This window comes from Ipomoea nil, unplaced genomic scaffold (genome assembly GCF_001879475.1).
Source record: "Ipomoea nil cultivar Tokyo-kokei standard unplaced genomic scaffold, Asagao_1.1 scaffold2216, whole genome shotgun sequence".
Taxonomy (NCBI): domain Eukaryota; kingdom Viridiplantae; phylum Streptophyta; class Magnoliopsida; order Solanales; family Convolvulaceae; genus Ipomoea; species Ipomoea nil.
Genome location: NW_017618644.1, coordinates 282,501 through 301,104, shown reverse-complemented (window position 1 = coordinate 301,104; position 18,604 = coordinate 282,501). Strand labels below are relative to the sequence as shown.

Below are 18,604 nucleotides of genomic sequence, written 5' to 3'. Positions count from 1 at the left end.
AAAAAAAAAAAAACTTACTTTAAAAAACTTATAAACATAACAAAAACAATTTCATAAATTTGATCGCAAAACAAATTCATAATACATTATCACAAGTTTGATAGCAAAAATTAATAACATAACATAATTTGAAAGTTAAATATATATAACTTCCAGGCCCGCGGCTAGTCCCGCACGCCTTTTTTCAGAACGGTACGGTTGCCTGTTCCATTTCAATGACTGTTTGGAGGATTAATTCAGATGTTACGGAATTAATTCTATATTAATTCCAATTTTTAAATTCAGAAATTAATCTCCATGTTAAATGGTTAGTTTTGAAGGTTACAAGACTGGTTTTGTATCAATTTTTAATGCCATGTTGAATGCTATTGAATTCCTTAACTCCTATATAAATTGTTGTTGAGAAGCAGATTTCAAAAAAAAAAAAAAAAAACATGGAGACAATAATCTTATCTCTCTCGAAACTCTTCTTCTTCTCCTTTCTTGCTTCATGTGTTCATCATACGCTCTTGTTCGCCGGGTTCCACTGTTTGAGTGCTCAAACTTGGAATCGTAGTACGTTTTATCCTGGGAAGCCTAAATCGTAACGCTCCTAGCACCTTTGGGAGACGGCAAATAAGGTTTTAAGGAAAGAATGTTTCGCTTGACTCATACTAACCACCTTCCCACCATATCCTTTCGTCCTTCCCAGAAAATAATAATCCTTTTCCGTAGGATTATTATTGGTTTTCTCAACCATCATTTACAACAATCTTAAAACCTTATACATATCTTTCTATTTTGTCTCTAATTTCCTTGAAAAAATGGAGAACCCTGTTCTGCCTGTCATCAACAATGGGGAGGAAAATGTTGTTGAGAACAATAATGGTGGGAACAGCAACAATGTTGCACATTCCCAGGCACCACCAGTGAACGTAGGTTCACAAGACGGTGGGAGCACCAAAGGGTACATCCCCACGATGCAGATACCTGTGGTACCAAGTGGTTCGGATAAAAAGCCAGAGAAGTTCACTGGCTCAAACTTCAAGAGGTGCCAGCAAAAGATGTTGTTCTACCTAGCAACTCTCGGGTTGGCATAGTTCTTGACCGAGAGGGTTCTTGAGTTGAAGGAGCAAGATGCCCAATCCGTGATGACAGTTGGCTTTTGGAAGGATTCAGACTTCCTTGCCGTAACTACATCTTAAATGGATTATGTGATACATTGTATGATGTGTATTGAAAGATTGGCAAAGCGAAATCGTTGTAGGAAGCCTTGGATCATAAGTATAAAAGCGAGCATGCCGGCGCAAAGAAATTTGTTATTCGTCGATTCCTTGACTTGAAAATGGCTAATTCCAAGACCGTGCTAAGTCAGGTTGAAGATTTGCAATTAATCTTTGATGAGATTCGAGACGAGAGCATGGTGCTGAGTGAAGCCTTCCAAGTGGGATCTGTGATCCACTTGTTGCCTCCAAGATGGAAGGACTTCAATAATTACCTTAAGCATAAGCGAAAAGAAATGAACCTGGAAGACCTGGTCCAGCGACTCAAAATTGAGGAGGGGAACATGAAGAAAGATGGGAAAAGTCTTGTCATTGGTGGCGCTAAGGCCAACGTGGTGGAGCGCGATAAAAACACCAAGAAAGCCAAGAAGGACAAGCGAAAGCTAGGTCTGAATGGAGGCATTACCAAGACTAAGTTTCATGGTAAATGCTTCAATTGTGGTAAGCCTAGCCATAAGTCATCTGAATGCAAGGCTCCAAGGAAGAAGAACAATAGTTCTGAAGCCAACGTTGTTAGAGAAAACAATCAAATGGAGGTCGAGATCAGCCTTTCGGCCATGGTGACCGAGGTGAACCTCGTGGGGTCTGACCCGCCCGAGTGGTTCATCGACACCGGTGCAACAAGGAATTTGTGTTGCAACCGGGAGATGTTCAGCACCTTTGAGACCATTGAGGGCGAGAAGGTGTGGATGGGCAACTCTGCTCAGTCTGCTATGGAAGGCATGGGCAAGGTGGTTCTAAATATGACTTCCGGGAAGGAACTGACGTTGAATAACGTTCTGTATGTTCCTGACCTACGAAAGAATTAAAATTAACATGACCTAGTCTACCATGCCACAAACATGGGTTCCGCATGGTGTTCGAGTCAGACAAAGTAGCTTTGTCTAAAGTAGGAATGTTTGTTGGTAAAGGTTTTGTAACTGATGGGCTTTTTAAGCTCAGTGTAATGCATGTTATCAATAAAAGCAATGTTAATTCTGTTTACTTGCTTGAGCCTTCCAATTTATAGCATAGTGGACTAGGTCATGTTAGTTTTAATTCTATGCCTAGATTAATTAGCATTAACCATATTCCTACGTTTCAAATAAGCACAAATAATAAGTGTGAAATTTGTGTTGAGGCAAAACTAACTAAGGCACTTTTCAAATCGGTTGAAAGACAAACTGAACCATGCACTAGAATTAATCCATAGTGATGTGTGCGACTTTAAATCGATACAAACGAGAGGTGGTTATAAATATTTTATCACGTTTATCGATGATAGCGCACATTACTACTATGTGTATTTGCTAAAGAGCAAAGACGAAGCCTTAGAAAAATTCATTCTTTATAAGAATGAAGTTGAAAACCAACTTAATTATAAGACTAAGAAGGTTAGAAGCGATCGAGGTGGTGAGTACAAAGCACCAATCGGTGACTTCTGCGCAAGTGTAGGAATCATACAAGAGCGTACGACACCTTACGCACATCAATCGAATGGTGTTGCCGAACGCAAGAATCGTACATTGAAAGTATGATGAATGCGATGCTTATAAGTTCGGGCCTACCACAAAACATGTGAGGTGAGGCAATTTTGACAAGTAATTACCTTTTAAATAAGGTAGCCCGCAAGAAGCTCGATAAGACTCCTTATGAGCTGTGGTACGGTAGGAAAACTTCCTACCAATACCTGAAAGTGTGGGAATGTCTTGCAAAATTTTAGGTGCCAACACCTAAGAAAATAAAGATAGGTCCTAAACGGTGGACTGCATCTTTATTGGCTATGCACATAACAGTAGTGCTTACTGGTTCTTAGTACACGAGTCCAATAATCCTGACGTACATAAGAACACAATAATAGAGTCAAGGAATGCATCTTTTTTTTTTTTGAAAATATATTTCCTTGCAGGTCCAACGAGGGACCAAGTACGTCAAAACGGACGTTTGACGAAGCTGTGGATAATGATAGGGGGGAATCTGAAAAAGAACCCAAGCTCGAGCCGAGACGCAGTAAGCGGGTAAGAGTTGAAAAATCATTTGGTCATGATTTCCTAACTTACTTGTTAGAGTATGATTCTAGTACTCTAACTTGTTTATTTGAAAATGAACCAGAATTTCTTTCTTGTTTGATAGAGAATGAGCATCGAACGTATGTAGAAGCCGTGACTTCTACCGAAGGACCAATGTGAAAACAGGTTATTAAAAGCGAGGTGGACTATATCCTACAAAATCACACTTGGGAACTTGTTAATCTTCCCCCATGTAGTAAACCCTTGTGATTTATGTGTGTCTTTAAAAGGAAGATGAAACCGGATGGTTCCATCGAGAAGTATAAGGCTAGGCTTGTAATTAAGCGTTACAAGCAATGCGAGGGCCTTGATTACTTCGACACGTATTCTCCCGTGACGAGAATAAATTTCATTTGGATGACACTTGCCATAGCCGCGTTGCGGAATTTGGAAGTTCATCAAATGGATGTAAAAACAACTTTCTTAAATGGCGAGTTAGATGAGGAAATCTATATGAAACAACCCGAATGGTTTGTTGTTCCGGGCCAAGAAAAAAAAGTGTGTAAGTTGGTTAAATCGCTATATGGTTTAAAACAAGCTCTTAAATAATGGCACGAGAAGTTTGACCAAGCGATGTTAATCAATGGGTTTAAAATAAATGAAAGTGACAAATGTGTCTACGTTAAGGAAATGGTAGACGGATATGTCATTCATTGTTTATACGTAGATGATATACTCATCGTTGGTAGTAATGATCAACTGATTAAGTATACCAAAAACATGTTAAATGCGAAATTTGACATGAAGGATATGGGTTTAGCTGATTTAATCCTCGGGATTAAAGTCATTAGAAGACCTAATGGTCTTGTGTTAAGCCAATCTCATTATATTGATAAATTCCTTGCAAAATTTAACAAGGATGATGATCAATTGGCTAGGACACCTTTTGATACGAACGTTCATCTAAACAAGAACCATGCACAGGGTATTTCTCATGTAGAATATGCTCGGGTTATTGGTAGTTTCATGTATCTTATGAGCTGTACTAGGCTGGATATTGCCTTTACGGTTTGTAAACTCCGTAGATATACGAGTAACCCCAGTGATATGCACTGGAATGCAATAACAAAAGTTATGAGATACTTGAGGTATATTCGTGACATGGGACTGCATTATCGAGATATCCTGTTGTACTTGAAGGGCATAGCGATGCTATCTGGATATCTGATATTAAGGACTCCAAGTCCATGAGTGGTTATGTGTTTACACTAGCCGGTGCATGGAAATCCTCTAAGCAAACTGTGATAGCTAGATCCACGACGGAATCTGAGCTGATAGCCTTGGATAAAGGTTGTGAAGAGGCCGAATGGCTACGCCATTTTCTCAAGGATATTCCTAATTAGGAAAGACATGTACCTGCAATATGTGTGCATTGCGATAGCCAAGCCACAATTGGGAGAGTACAGAGTAATATGTATAATGGTAAGTCTAGACATATGCGTTGTAGACATAATACCATTAGACAACTTCTCACAATGGGTGTTGTCTCGATTGACTACGTAAAGTCAAAAGACAACATAGCGGATCTGCTAACCAAAGGGTTAGGCAAAAAAGTTGTGGAGAAGTTGACACGCGGAATGGGCCTGAAGTGTAACACCCTACTTTTCTAAAATCTAATTCCCAATTAAAGAAGTTTAAACAAGATAATGAAACAAGGTTCAGATAACTTAAAGCCAACCAATCCCAAAAATATACGGGTGTCACTGCCACAATCACCACACATGGTGACTGCACAGCTACAAAAAGGGATAAATACTAGAGTCAAGCTCATCAAAAACTACTTCAATACTTGGGGAATAATCCCCGGTGTCCTAGCACCATCAAAAGATCAAATAGAATCTGGACATCAATGTTCAAGATAGAATCTAATCTAGAATTCTACCATCTCATAATCTACGCACTAATCTAACTCGTGCGCGCTCAAACACTGGGCTTACCTGAGAGGGGTTATATAAACAAGTAGAAAATAAACTCGTTAACACGAATGCTAAGTATAAAGCCACTCAACCCTGTAAAATACTATAGATATAGATTTGAAAATCATTTGGCATTCTCATATAATCTCAATTACTTACAACATTTAATCACAATTTCATAATCATGCTCATAATCAACTCTATATGCTTGCGACCTATTCATCATATAATCATGCTTTCTCAAATACTCAACTTAGACACAAATTACATGCTTTAAATATATATTACTAATCATAGCTCATCATGCAATTCTTATGCTCAAACTGATAGGTAAAGGGATACTTAAACTTCAACAAGCAAACTCATGCTATTATGCCAACTCACAAACAACAACGAAAGCTATACTTCTCATCATACTTTAAGTGCAAATCATGCAAGTCATGTGACAATAAATATCATGATGTTATATATATATATATATATATATATATATATATATATATATATATATATATATATATATATACCCTCGATCTTATGTAAATGATATACTTTTTTTGTGGAGGTTTCTTTTGAGTTACACAGACTCGCTTTTCACTTCTTTCCATTGAGTCTCATGACTCTCTTTTCTCTTCTTTCTCTTGAGTCTCTTGACTCGTTTTTCTCTTCTTTACTTTCTTGTTTTCTTTCTGTACTCGTGGGCGAGGTAGGACTTCACGAATCGTAAACGAACCTATCTGGGCTCAGCATCTAGCCGGCCTAATACTCATCTCGCCTACAGAACCACTCTCTTGGTTCTTATCTCAAACTCTGTGGAATCAGGTATCGTACTTTCAGTGTGCACACCCCCTAACTAGGATTACAAGCCCGACGGGTAGTATCCAACCTAGTAACTCGGGAATATCGACCTCGTTACTTCATAAAATCTGTTGGTTCTCATTGACCATTTCTTTCCTTTCTCAAACTTTCTTTTTTTTTTCTCTTTTCTTCCAAAAGGACATAGTCCTAACAGTCCTCCAAAATACCATTTTTCCTCACAAATAGATAGTATATAGATATATCTCATGCAACTTGATTCTCATGCAAGTTCTCTTCTCATGCAACAAACTTTACTTATGCAAGCTCATGCACATACTTCTCAACAACTTCTCTTTCTCACATTTTGGAAATCAAATATCATGCAATCTTCTCAATGCAAATAGATAGTGATTTTTCAAAATAGATATAAGTTTTCGAAATAGATCTTAGGATTATTTAGAGCCAATAATGCACTATAAGCAATGAAATCTACTAACATGTTCTTTATTGTGAAATAATATGCTTTAAATCTCATTCACTGTGAAACAAGGAAAATGCACAGCTTTATACTAAAACATCAACACTTAGGGGATGTTTGGTTCAGGGAAAATGTTTTCCAAAGGAAAACATTTTCCTTAAAGTAGAGGAAAATATTGTTTTCTTGTGTTTGGTTCATGGAATTCATTTTCCATTGGAAAATGAATTCCTCAAATTTGAGGAAAACAAAATCCTTGGTTGGACCAAGGATTTTGTTTTCCATGGAAGATGGGAAGAAAAGTTGAGATGGAATGCCTATTTTACCCTTACTTTCTTTTTTAATTATATTACTCTTATTAATTTGTAGGGGCATATAAGTCTTTATACTCATTATTCCTTACAATTCCAAATCTAACCAAACAATAGAATTAGTATTCCAAGTAATTCTTTTTCCACCAACCGAACAATGAATTCATCTTCCTAGTAATTGTTTTTCCATGGAATTCCAATTCCACTTCCCTTAAAATATTTTCCGCGAACCAAATGAGCCCTTAGCAAATATTCTCAACAAATACTTAACAAGTATTGATCGTGCTTCACAACTCAAAGCATACTCATTTGCTAGTATTTCTACTCACTGTAAAATAGGGAAATCATGCACTGCTCATTCCCAAATTCTCAATAACTTAACAAATCTTCTCAACAAATTCTAACAAGTATCTAGGCATGCTTCTCAATCAAATAGCAATATCCAAAAGCTATATTTTCATATGCTGATAGAGTTCACAGACAACAACATCCACAGAACATTCATTTCTCACATTTCTAACTGTAAATCATGTTTTCTAACTCCAAAACCAACGAAACTAACTTCTACTAGTGTGTCGTAACGAGCCTGAGTGTCCGAGCCTCAAGGGCCCACAAGTCCTGGTCTGAACAACGCGTAGCTGAGCCACAGAGGGCCCGACCATAACAACTTTTGGCCTGCGCAGAGCTTGGTGACGGGGCTTGTGAAGCCCCGCCCCTTGGCTCCGCCAAGCGGCGGCTCTGGGCGATGGATCTTGCTGAAATCCGTCCCCTGTAGTCGTTGCTCCACGGTGCTAGCCGGCGGACCTCCTCGAAGTCCGTTGGCTAGGACCGTTAGGCCATCTAGTGCACCAGACAGTGTGCACCAGAGCCTTCTTCTTCACCACAAAACAATCCAGATCAACCAAAAACACTTCCAAACTTCAGTAAATCAATCATAGATCATACACAATGCACAAATAGCTCAACAATTACATTATCTAGCATTTCTAAGCATCTGAAACTCATTTCTAGCATTTAACAGAGCCAAAAACTAGTTTGGGAGTCCATGGTTTATACCTCAGCTTCTTCTTTTTCTTGTGTGGATCCCTTCCTCATCTTTACTCAACCACTACCTCCTTCACCACCTATACACCTCAAACAAACAATATATACAAAGCTTAAGGATAGAAACCTCAGAGATTGGAGGCAAAAGAGATGGAAAACTAGAAGGGAAAATGAAGGAATGGATGAGAATGAAGCTTGGAAACTTACTGTTTTACTTCTTCTTGTCTACAGAGAACTTGGAGAGGCAAAGAATGGGATCAGGAGACAACAAAGGATTTACTATTCTATTTATATGGGTGCAAAACCCTAGGTAAAAATGCAAATGATTGGTTGAGGGTGAAAGTGTAAATTTTCTTGCTTCTTAAAATACCATACAAGGTAGTAGAAGGTTCATGGTTCACCTTGTATCATGGACCAAGGTCTAAAATGATTTTTGGATAACTTGGGGTCAAAAATAGATTTTATGAAAATGGTTTCTAGTTAAAACACTTGATTTAGGTTTCACAGGTTTCTTTCCGGTTTCACTCAAATTGACTTTTTGGGTCACAACTTGGTACATAAATGTACCCGAAACTTAGGGGGGTGTATTCAATCCAGACTTTTAAAGAGCTTTAATGACTTTTAACGACTTTCAAAGTTTGATGGTATTCAATTTAGACTTTTAAAGACTCTTTGAAAGTCTACCGGTATTCGATTCAGACTTTTCAGAAGTCTTTAAAAGTATACTGGTATTCGTTTCAGACTTTTATAGAGTCTTTAAAAGTCTACTGGTATTCAAATATTTATCAACTTTCATAGACTCTATCATAATAGGATTTCTGTAGACTTTTTCTTCATTAATATAAATAGATGAAATCCAACCCTCCAACCCCAAACTTTTCAATTTTCTCTACAGACTTTTTTTCCTCTATCTAAACCAGACAAATTTTTCATCAATTTTCGGTACGTTTCAAACTTTCATAATATTATACGTTGTAATTATTTTTCTTTATATTTATGCAATTTTGTGTTTGCTGCGTGTTCGCAGCAAGCTTGCTGTTCGCAGCAGCGAACATGCTGTGAACAGCAAAAATCTGCTGCTGTTCGCAGCATAAATATTCTATAATTTTTGTTGTAATAAATAGAATTAATATACTCAAATTTTTACAATTTTTTTATATAATTAATATATATAATTTTATGTTATTATATGTTCATTAATTATTAATATTTGTATTTGTGTTAAGTTGAATTTTTTGAGGTTGTTATTTATTTTATAGTAATGGGGGATCAAGAAAGGATTAAAGGTAAAAGTAAAGTTATTTAGTGAAAATAGATTATATTAATTGATTAATCTATTTTCTTTATGTATAATATAATCTATTTTTGTGACAATCAATATTTATTTTTTATTTTTTTGAAATGCATTAATTTATTTATGATTTATATAAATATTTTTTTTGTACGAAAATTATAAATAATGTATTAGTAGAAGTTATGAAATGTTTGTAAGGGTGTATTCAATTTAGAATTTTAATGACTTTTGTAGACTTTTTAATATGAAAAAGTTTTTAAGAGTCTATAAATGTTTGTCTTATGGATTTTTAAAGACTCTTACAAAGTTGATGAAAGTTTAAAAGATTCTAGGAAAGTCTACAAAATCTCTACAAAAGTCATTTAAAATCCATCACTTTAAAAGTCTTTGAAACTCTTTAAAAGTCTTGATTGAATACACCCCCCTTAGGATTTTCGAAATAGAATATCCTCGGTGTTGAATTTATTTAAAATTTTGCTTAAAAATATTTAATTCAAACACCATGTTCGAAATAAAATTTTTGAAAGAGTGAAAATAGCTATTTTGGGAATTTATAAAATAGAATTTAGATAAATTATTTTTGGGTTGTCACATAAAGCGCTTGGAATAAAAGTTCTATAGTGGATACCCAACCTAGTTGGCACATAGGCTCAATGGGACAACTAAATTATGGAACGAAGCGTGTCACTGTGGGGGGGTCTCGGACTCCCTTCCACTCCTTGTTAGAACAGTGATTCCCGTACGAGGTTAGCATGTTGATGCTTTAATGATTCGAAATGTCGGTTGACATGTGTGAGTATACGGGATACTCGGAAAAGAATCACCTATGTGAGAGAGTAGTGAGGGTCGCTTCAAATGAGAAATGAATAAGGCTCAACTCTTCACAAACTCTTGCAGAACCAGGAACGGTGACCCATGACCAAAACAGACACAGTCATGAGAACAGAGCACAGTTGGGAGGTTCCTGTGTGAGATATGTCATCCTATACACAAACGGCAGTCGGTTCAAAGACATCGTGTTCTATCTACAGCCAATATAATAAACGTATCTTCACAAGGGAAGGTTCAAAGGGTAACACCTACCTATACTATGTAGGGATCGACCGTTAAACACAGTTGTTTTCGATTTCAAAATACCCTGAAAATCAATTTTCATTCATGTGAGGGATTGTTGGAAAAAATAGCATAAAATGGCATTTTAAGTAGCTATTTTGTAGTAAAATTACAAGTGGGGTCCACTTTCGATTTGGATCGGGTCAAAGTGGATTCGGGTTCTTCGTAGTGAGCCGAAGAGATTGATATATTGTACGCTCAAAATGGATAATGAGTGAATGAGAAATTGATTCTCAAAGTACCCATTTGAGTTGGAAAATGAAAGGAAAAGGCTTTAAAGTAGCTCTAGTCCCCCATTGGTTTGGGAAGTGGGTTTGCACCACTATTTATACACATGGTTGCAGTAGGCGCTAGGCGCTAGGCGCTAGTCGGGCGCCCGGACAGCGCCTAGCGCCTAGGCGGTCTAGGCGGCGCCTAGGCGGAATCTAGGCGGCGCTAGGCGGGCGCCAAAAAAATAGTGGTAGACTTGCAGTTTGACAATTTTAATGAGGTTGCTTTCAACATTTAATCAAATAACACATCCAAATAAATGAATTAATGATAATTCATAAGTCATAACATCAAAACAATGGTTTTCAAAAAAAAAATATATTAAAAATTAAAAATACTCAAATACTTCAATCATCCAAAGATTCAAAGTCATATTATATATACATATGCGCGCGCGCGCACACACACAGATATATATATATATATATATATATATATATATATATATATATATATATATATATATATATATATATATATATATATATATATATATATATATATATATATATATAATAAAATAGGCCGAGCCGATCGAGTTAACTCGATCGAAATAAACGAGTTAACTCGACTAACTTAGACGCTAGGCGGCCAAATCGGCTGAGTTAGGCGCTAGGTGGACGCCTAGGCGGCCGGTAACCTAGGCGGGCGCCTAGAGAAGGAATCGCCACGGTCTAGAGGCGCCTAGCGTCTAGGCGAGCGCCTAGACCGATTTTTACAACCCTGTTTATACAAGAGCCTTTCTAAGGCTTATGGAATTGTATAGCATAGAGGATCTCTCTCGCGTGCAGGGGGTGGTGCAAATCAAATTGCAAAGTGAGCCTGAAAATGCTTGACTCGTGTACGTCGGCACCTGCGGGCCTTGCGGGCTAAGTCATTCTGAAAATATTTTCAACCTTTTAGCTACGGAAGGAGTCCGCTCGTCTTCCGGAACGTTGCGTGCTCTGCTCTCCAGAGCGAAGTGGTAGCCTTCTTCTGGAATGGCACGGTTGCCTGTGCCGTTTTAGTGACTGTTTGGAGGATTAATTCAGATGTTACGAAATTAATTCCAATTTTTAAATTCAAGAATTAATCTCCATGTTAAATGGTCAGTTTTGAAGGTTACAAGACTGGTTTTGTATCAGTTTTAATGCCATGTTGAATGCTATTGAATTCCTCAACCCCTATATAAGTTCTTGTTGAGAAGTAGATTTCAAAAAACAATAATAATAATAACTTGGAGACAATAATCTTTTCTCTCTCGAAACTCTGCTTCTTCTCCTTTCTTGCCTCTTGTGTTCATCCCAGGCTCTTGTTCGCCGGGTTCCACTGTTTGAGTGCTCAAACTTGGAATCGTAGTACGTTTTATCTTGGGAAGCCTAGGCCGTAATGTTCCTAGTACCTTTGGGAGACGGCAAATAAGGTTTTAAGGAAAGAGTTTTCGCTCGACTCGTACTAACCACCTTCCCACCATATCCTTTTGTCCTTCCCAAAAAATAATAATCTTTTTTCATAGGATTGTTATTGGTTTTCTCAACCATCATTTGCAACATGTTCTTACTAAGCCTTGATCTTCTTGGAGCTTGTTGTTTCTTGAAGATGAAATGAAAAAGAGAAATGGGTAGGAGGGGCTGAGTCTTTGCCTATAGAATAGTACGTGATGTTTAAATAGGCACAAAACCCTAGGGAAAGCAGGAAATGAGAGAGGGAGTGAACGGCTAGGGAATGTCATTTCGCGGTTTAAAAATCTCGAGTTATAATTTTGGGTTAAGTTCTGGTAAAATATAACATAGTAAATATAGAAATAGGTTAGGTTCATTTTGAAATAAAGTTTGGGTCAAAAACTTGTCCATCAGGTTCACATGTTCATCTCAAATAGACTTTTGGGTGAAGCTTTAAATAAATAAATATTTCTCTTAAATTGGGCCTTTGAAACCATAAATAAATATATAAATATTTTGTATCATATCATTTGAAATAGAGAGTTTAGAAAATATTTTATACACATACCCATTAGATAAAATCATCGTATGAGTAAAAATTATAAATTTATTTTGAGATTTGATTGAAGGGTAACACTTGCGTGAGATCCCGTCTCACGGGTCTTAATCCGTGAGACGGGTCGAATATTTGATTAATGGATCAAATCTTTGATTAATGGGTCTGATTGTTAACTTCAGTAATAAAAAAATCCGACTCATCTCACATATTGAAACCATAAAATAATTTCACACAAGATTAAATAGGAGTTTTGTAGAAAAGTATTTTAGAGTCTCACATGTTACATCACCGATAACTTGTTAAATAGATAACGTCATAACCTTATTTTATCAATTTATGGTATCTCATTAAAGTTTGTTTCAATTAGAAAATCTAATTACATTATTGACTGAACTTAAGAAACAACCTCTAGTCGTCCATCCGTAAGCTTCAAAATTTTCTTCCAAATCTTCTTAGTATCTTTTACTAATAAATAAAAGTATGAAAAAGGGTTATTTTATTTTGGGTGGCCCTGACACGTCTGTGTAAAATCAATAAATAAATTATTCACACACACACACACACATATATATATATATATATATATATATATATATATATATATATATATATATATATATATATATATATACACACAATTCAGTATAGTGATGCACGTCTACTGATAATCAACATTTTGGTGTCGTTGAAATAATATGAAAATGCTAATTATATTTCAAAAATATATACATTCTCAATAATTAAATCATGCAATGATCAATTAATACATTTAAAAAGTATAAAATAAGATGATAGTATTACTCAAATTAATAATATGATTGCACATTCATCTTTATTTAATTCTCAATATGTTTTTCTCAATTAATCATTTTTTTTTTTAAAATAACATTTAACTAATACGTTAGAAAAATGATAGTGTAGTTGATGACATTTCTTTGGGCGCCGAAAGGCAAAGCTAGCGGCCGTTTGATGATAAAAGATGACGTACCATTTGTACTGTATTTTCTTTTTCTTTCTTATCTTTCATCACCGTCTTGAATCTGATTGTTTAAAAAAAATTAATTAATTAATGTGTGCAATAATACAATAATACAATTTTGAATTGATGAATTTAATAATAAACTGTGTACAATAATAAATTTAAGAATTACTGTAAAGGTTTAGGGTGTGTTTGGCCATATTAATTTTTTCCAAGCCGGCCCAATTAAGGGGCAAAGTGCTGGCCATATTAATTTTTCCATATGCGAGGGGGTTCGAACTGCTTAATTAACACACCCTAAAAAGGTAGCCCAATAGGATTGTCAAGGAGCAAATTATGGTAATTCAACGATCTCTTAGGTGGGAGGATTGATGTTTGGTGCCCACAAAGAGTCCAACAAATTCTCACTTTCAATCTACCATATTTGAGTAATTTTTTTTTTTTTTGTTGTTGAAAAGATCTACCATTCGAGTATTAATTAAGCTACTTGTGCGGCACTCTTTAATTATCTAGAATAGAATACCAAATAATGAAAAAGTGCCTACATTTGCAAACATATTGTTCCAAGTGTTGGAAATTACATTCAAGATGGTGGTTTAACAAGTGTGTAGAAGGAAGACACTCTTGTCCCACATTGGAAGGATAAGGGACTAATTCCCACCTTTTTAATACCAACCCATTTGGAAGGCTTAAACTATTGTAGAGAGAGAGAAGGAATGGGAACCCCACACGCGCGCATCGCGGTGTGGTGGGGTCAGCGTTTTACTCGGCGTTTATTTTAATTCCGAGTTTTTTTCCTTTTAGAGGTAGATTTCATGTAGAAATCTACCATCCACACATTAAATTGTGGTGGAATAAGTCTTCCTATTCTTGTGGGCATGTTCACCACAACTCTTCCTAAAATTGCGGAACAGTGAATGGCTGAGAGAGGAGGGGCGGGTATTTCCAACACTATAAATACCCTGCTCCTCATCAGTTCTAATCACTCATCTAATTCTCCTCTTCTCTTCTGCAATCCTGAGCTTCGGTGTTAACTGGTCGAAAGCAACCGGTAAGACTACAACCGTCTCCGAGAAATATTTGCTTTTAAGGTAGTGTCTCGCACACGTCACCGATTCCTCCAGTATTCATTCATACTCAGCCTATAAAAAACAGTAGCCCCAGGTCTACGACATATTCTATCCGATTTTCCCCAACAGTTAAAAGCAAATATCTTCGGATATCATGTCGACCTTCGTACCTAAGCCTGCATCTGACCTTGCCAAGCTTCAACCTCTTGACGGCCTAAACTATCGTCGTTGGGCAGTCAATTTGCTCATACACATCGAATCTACTGAATTGGAATACGTTCTCACGTATGTTCCTGAACCTGCTGAAGCAAAAACTGGTGACTCTGCTAATCCTCAACCAGAGGACGGCTCCACTACAACCCCTGCGTCTGTAACACCTGAACCTGTCACAACTGACAAGTCTCAAGACATCCAGGCTAAGTTCGAGCGGGACAACAAAATGGTTTGCGGTCTTCTGCTGCATCACATGTTTGACAACCTGTTAGACATCTATGCTAAATACAAATCTGCAAAGGAGATCTGGGACATGCTCAAAAGGAAGTATGGCGCTGATGATGCTGGTCGGAGGAAATACACGGTTGGGCGGTGGCTCAACTATCGTATGGTGGATACGAAACCAGTTATCGAGCAAGTGCACGAATATGAGAATCTGGTGTCCGACCTTGAAGTTGAACTTATTCCAGTAAATGAAATGCTACAAACCTATGCCTTACTTGAGAAGCTGCCAGAATCCTGGGGAGAGTTTCAAAACAAAGTGAAACATGAGTCCAAGGATTACTCCTAGGAAGAGATGGTCAATCACATCAACATAGAAGACGCCTATCGACAAAGGTCTGTTTCTAATTCTGGTACGTTAAAAGCTAACATGGTTGAATCCAGTGATGTTAAAGGTGATAGGTCCAGAACTGCGAATGGTGGACAAAATAAAGGCTGGAAAAGAGGAGTCAAAGCCAACAATAACAACAAGTTCAAAAACAACAGGAACCAGAAGAAAGGGAAAGGATGACCTTGTTACGTCTGTGGGAAGAACGGTCATCGCGCGGCTCAGTGCTATCGCCGATGGGGCGCAAACGACCAAAAGAATGTTCAACAAGAGAACAAGCATCAAGCAAACATAGTGGAAGAGACTGAAGTCATAGCAGCGGTTGTGACGCTGGAGGAAAATGTGGTGACTGGCACGGAAGAATGGATCATTGACACTGGAGCAACTCGGCACTTCTGTGCGAGTAGGATCATGTTCAAGGAGTTCAGTGCCTTCACTCAAGGACAAGGAGATCAAGTCTATATGGGAAACGACAGTACTGCTGAGGTAAGAGGAGTAAGAACAGTAGAGATAAAACTCAATTCCACAAAGTATCTGTTTCTGTCTAATGTGTTGTATGTCCCCTCTCTGCGGAGGAATTTGGCCTCGGGGCCCTTGTTGGTTAGGGCCGGGATCAAACTTGTGTTTGAATCCGAGAGAATGATCATGACTCGTAGAGGGGAGTACCTAGGGAAAGCTTACTTACGTGGGAGGCTGTTTGTTTTACCCCTCATTGCATTCACTTCTGCAAACTTTGAAACTTTCATGAATAATCTTGCCACACGTAATGGCGGTTCTGCGTATATTGCTGTTTCTTTTGATGTATGGCATGCTAGATTAGGACACGTTGGTCTCAAATGCATGAGTAGATTAAAAACTATGAATATGCTCTCAAACGTGCAAGATGATTCGCTTTCTCAATGTGAAGTATGTGCTGAAGCTAAACTAGCTAGAAAACCTTTCATTACTGCAAAGCATCATACAACTTGTGCTCTAGAGTTAATACACTCAGACATAGCTGATTTCAAAAGTACTGAGACAAAAGGGGGAAAGCGATATTATATATCCTTTATAGATGATTTCACTCGTTTTTCAAAGATATATCTGCTTAGAACTAAAGATGAGGCAGAACAAAAATTTGTAAGCTTTAAAACTAAAGTAGAAAATCAGTTAGAGAAAAAGATAAAAAGACTTAGGTCTGACAGAGGTGGAGAGTATGAGTCTACCTCCCTCAAAACCTTTTGTGAAAAACATGGAATCATCCATGAGGTGACAGCACCCTATACACCACAACAAAATGGTGTGGCTGAAAGGAAAAATAGAACCCTAAAGGAAATGATAAATGCCTTTCTGATAAGCGCAGGCGCTCCTAACTCTCTGTGGGGGGAAGCTGCCTTAACAGCTAACCACTTCCTCAACAGGATACCTCACAAAGGTTATGAAAAAACTCCATATGAGCTATGGAAAGGTTACGCACCCAATCTAAAATACTTCAAAGTGTGGGGGTGTCTGGCCAAGGTAGGTCTTCCTCACTTCAAGAAACCTAATCTTGGCCCTAAAACCTCAGATGCAATATTTGTGGGGTATGTAGAAAATAGCGCTGCACATAGATTTATGTACCTAGACGGCCACTCTATGCGCGAGGCACGAGAGGCCGAGTTCTTCGAACACATATTCCCACTAAAACGTGGATCAAATACCTATGAAAAAGTCTCGTCCTCACTACCTTCAACTTCTGAAACAGAACTTGAGACAGAAGAACCTAGAAGGAGTAAGAGAAAAAGGACCGAGACAAGTTTTGGACCTGTTTCATTATGTACATTTCTGAAATAAATGACATTAATGAAATTTCTGATCAGTTCGTGTGTCAGTTAATTCTAGAGGAGGAACCTAAATCCTTTGAGGCAGCTATGCGCTCAGTCGATGCGGTCTTTTGGAAAGAAGCAATACAAAGTGAGCTAGACTCAATCAAGTCTAATCACACTTGGGAGGTTGTAGACCTACCGAAGGGAGCCAAACCTATTGGCTGTAAGTGGATCTTCAAAAGGAAGATGAGACCCGACGGGTCGATTGAAAGGTTCAAAGCAAGACTTGTGGCTAAGGGATATAAACATCAGTTTGGTGAAGACTACTTCTGCACCTATTATCCTGTAACGAAAATAGCCACAATACGCATATTGTTTGCTCTAGCGTCTTCTCACAAGTGGCTAGTCCATCAAATGGATGTAAAAACAGCTTTCCTAAATGGAGACCTGAAAGAAGAAATTTACATGTCTCAACCTCCTGGATGCGCCAACCCCGGGCAAGAAGGGAAGGTATGTAGACTAGTAAAATCCCTATGTGGGTTAAAACAAGCTCCCAAATAGTGGTACGAGAAGTTCCACAAAACACTGTTAGATCTGGGATACACAGTAAACCGATCAGATGCTTGTTTGTACTCAAAAGAGATTGAGTCTAGCATTGTCTTGATTTTCATTTATGTAGATGATATGCTAATCTTTAGCTCAAATATAAATGCAATAAAAGAGACAAAGAGGTCTCTGTGTGACAAGTTTGATATGAAAGATATGGGCGAAGCTGATGTGATACTTGGAGTGAAAGTCGTCAAAGAGAAAGATGGCTACAAGTTATCACAGGGTCACTACACAGAGAAACTGCTAAAGAAGTTTAACAGTTTTGAAGTGAACCCGGCTCAAACTCCATATGACCCAAGTGCAAAACTCTCGAAAAACACAGAGGCAAGTGTGTCTCAAGAGGAATATGCAAAAATAATTGGGAGTCTGATGTTCTTAATGAACTATACCAGACCTGATATTGCCCTTGCGGTAAATCGACTAAGTCGATACACTCATAATCCCAGCGATACCCATTAGAATGCACTAAAGAGGGTGCTACGCTATCTAAAGGGAACGATGAACTGGGGATTGCACTTTTCTGGCTTCCCAGCGTCCCTAGAGGGGTATTGCGATGCGAATTGGGTGAATGACAGTGATGAGGTGAGCTCCACCAGCGGGTATGTTTTTACCATAGGAGGAGTAGCAGTATCGTGGAAATCCACGAAACAGTCATGCATAGCCAGATCAACGATGGAAGCTGAATTTATAGCTCTTGATCTAGCAGGGCAAGAGGCTGAGTGGCTTAGAAACCTACTGGCAGACGTGCCATTGTGGGGGTGTTCTACGCTGTTTGTGCCCATACATTGTGACTCGGAAGCTGCGATGTGCGTAGCAAAAAATAGTGCC

At 37.8% G+C, this 18,604-nt stretch overlaps 1 protein-coding gene and 1 long non-coding RNA gene across 2 annotated transcripts in view; one reads left to right on the top strand and one right to left on the bottom strand.

The window, feature by feature from the left end:
- The first annotated feature begins 1,324 nt into the window (after nt 1-1,324).
- LOC109150166 lies at nt 1,325-4,501 on the top strand. The gene is made up of 3 exons (XM_019298073.1): nt 1,325-1,649; nt 1,767-1,968; nt 4,300-4,501. Exons 1-3 carry the CDS (start codon nt 1,325-1,327, stop codon nt 4,499-4,501), a joined length of 729 nt encoding a protein of 242 aa, XP_019153618.1.
- Nucleotides 4,502-9,459: 4,958 nt separating this feature from the next.
- The window catches only part of LOC109150177, a 14,913-nt gene continuing 5,768 nt past the window's right edge, over nt 9,460-18,604 (bottom strand). Inside the window, exons 2-3 of the long non-coding RNA XR_002049094.1 lie at nt 14,915-14,922; nt 9,460-9,543 (exon numbers count right to left, since the gene is read on the bottom strand). This is a non-coding gene — a long non-coding RNA (uncharacterized LOC109150177). The remainder of the gene's footprint in view (nt 9,544-14,914; nt 14,923-18,604) is intronic.

What these genes read in the sequence shown, in the direction of transcription:
- LOC109150166 (XM_019298073.1), top strand. Translation starts at nt 1,325, where the DNA reads ATGGCTAATTCCAAGACCGTGCTAAGTCAGGTTGAAGATTTGCAATTA. An exon ending in GAAGGACAAGCGAAAGCTAG is followed by an intron (nt 1,650 to 1,766) that starts GTCTGAATGGAG and finishes ATAGTTCTGAAG; the next exon opens with CCAACGTTGTTAGAGAAAAC. An exon ending in TGGATGGGCAACTCTGCTCA is followed by an intron (nt 1,969 to 4,299) that starts GTCTGCTATGGA and finishes GAGCTGTACTAG; the next exon opens with GCTGGATATTGCCTTTACGG.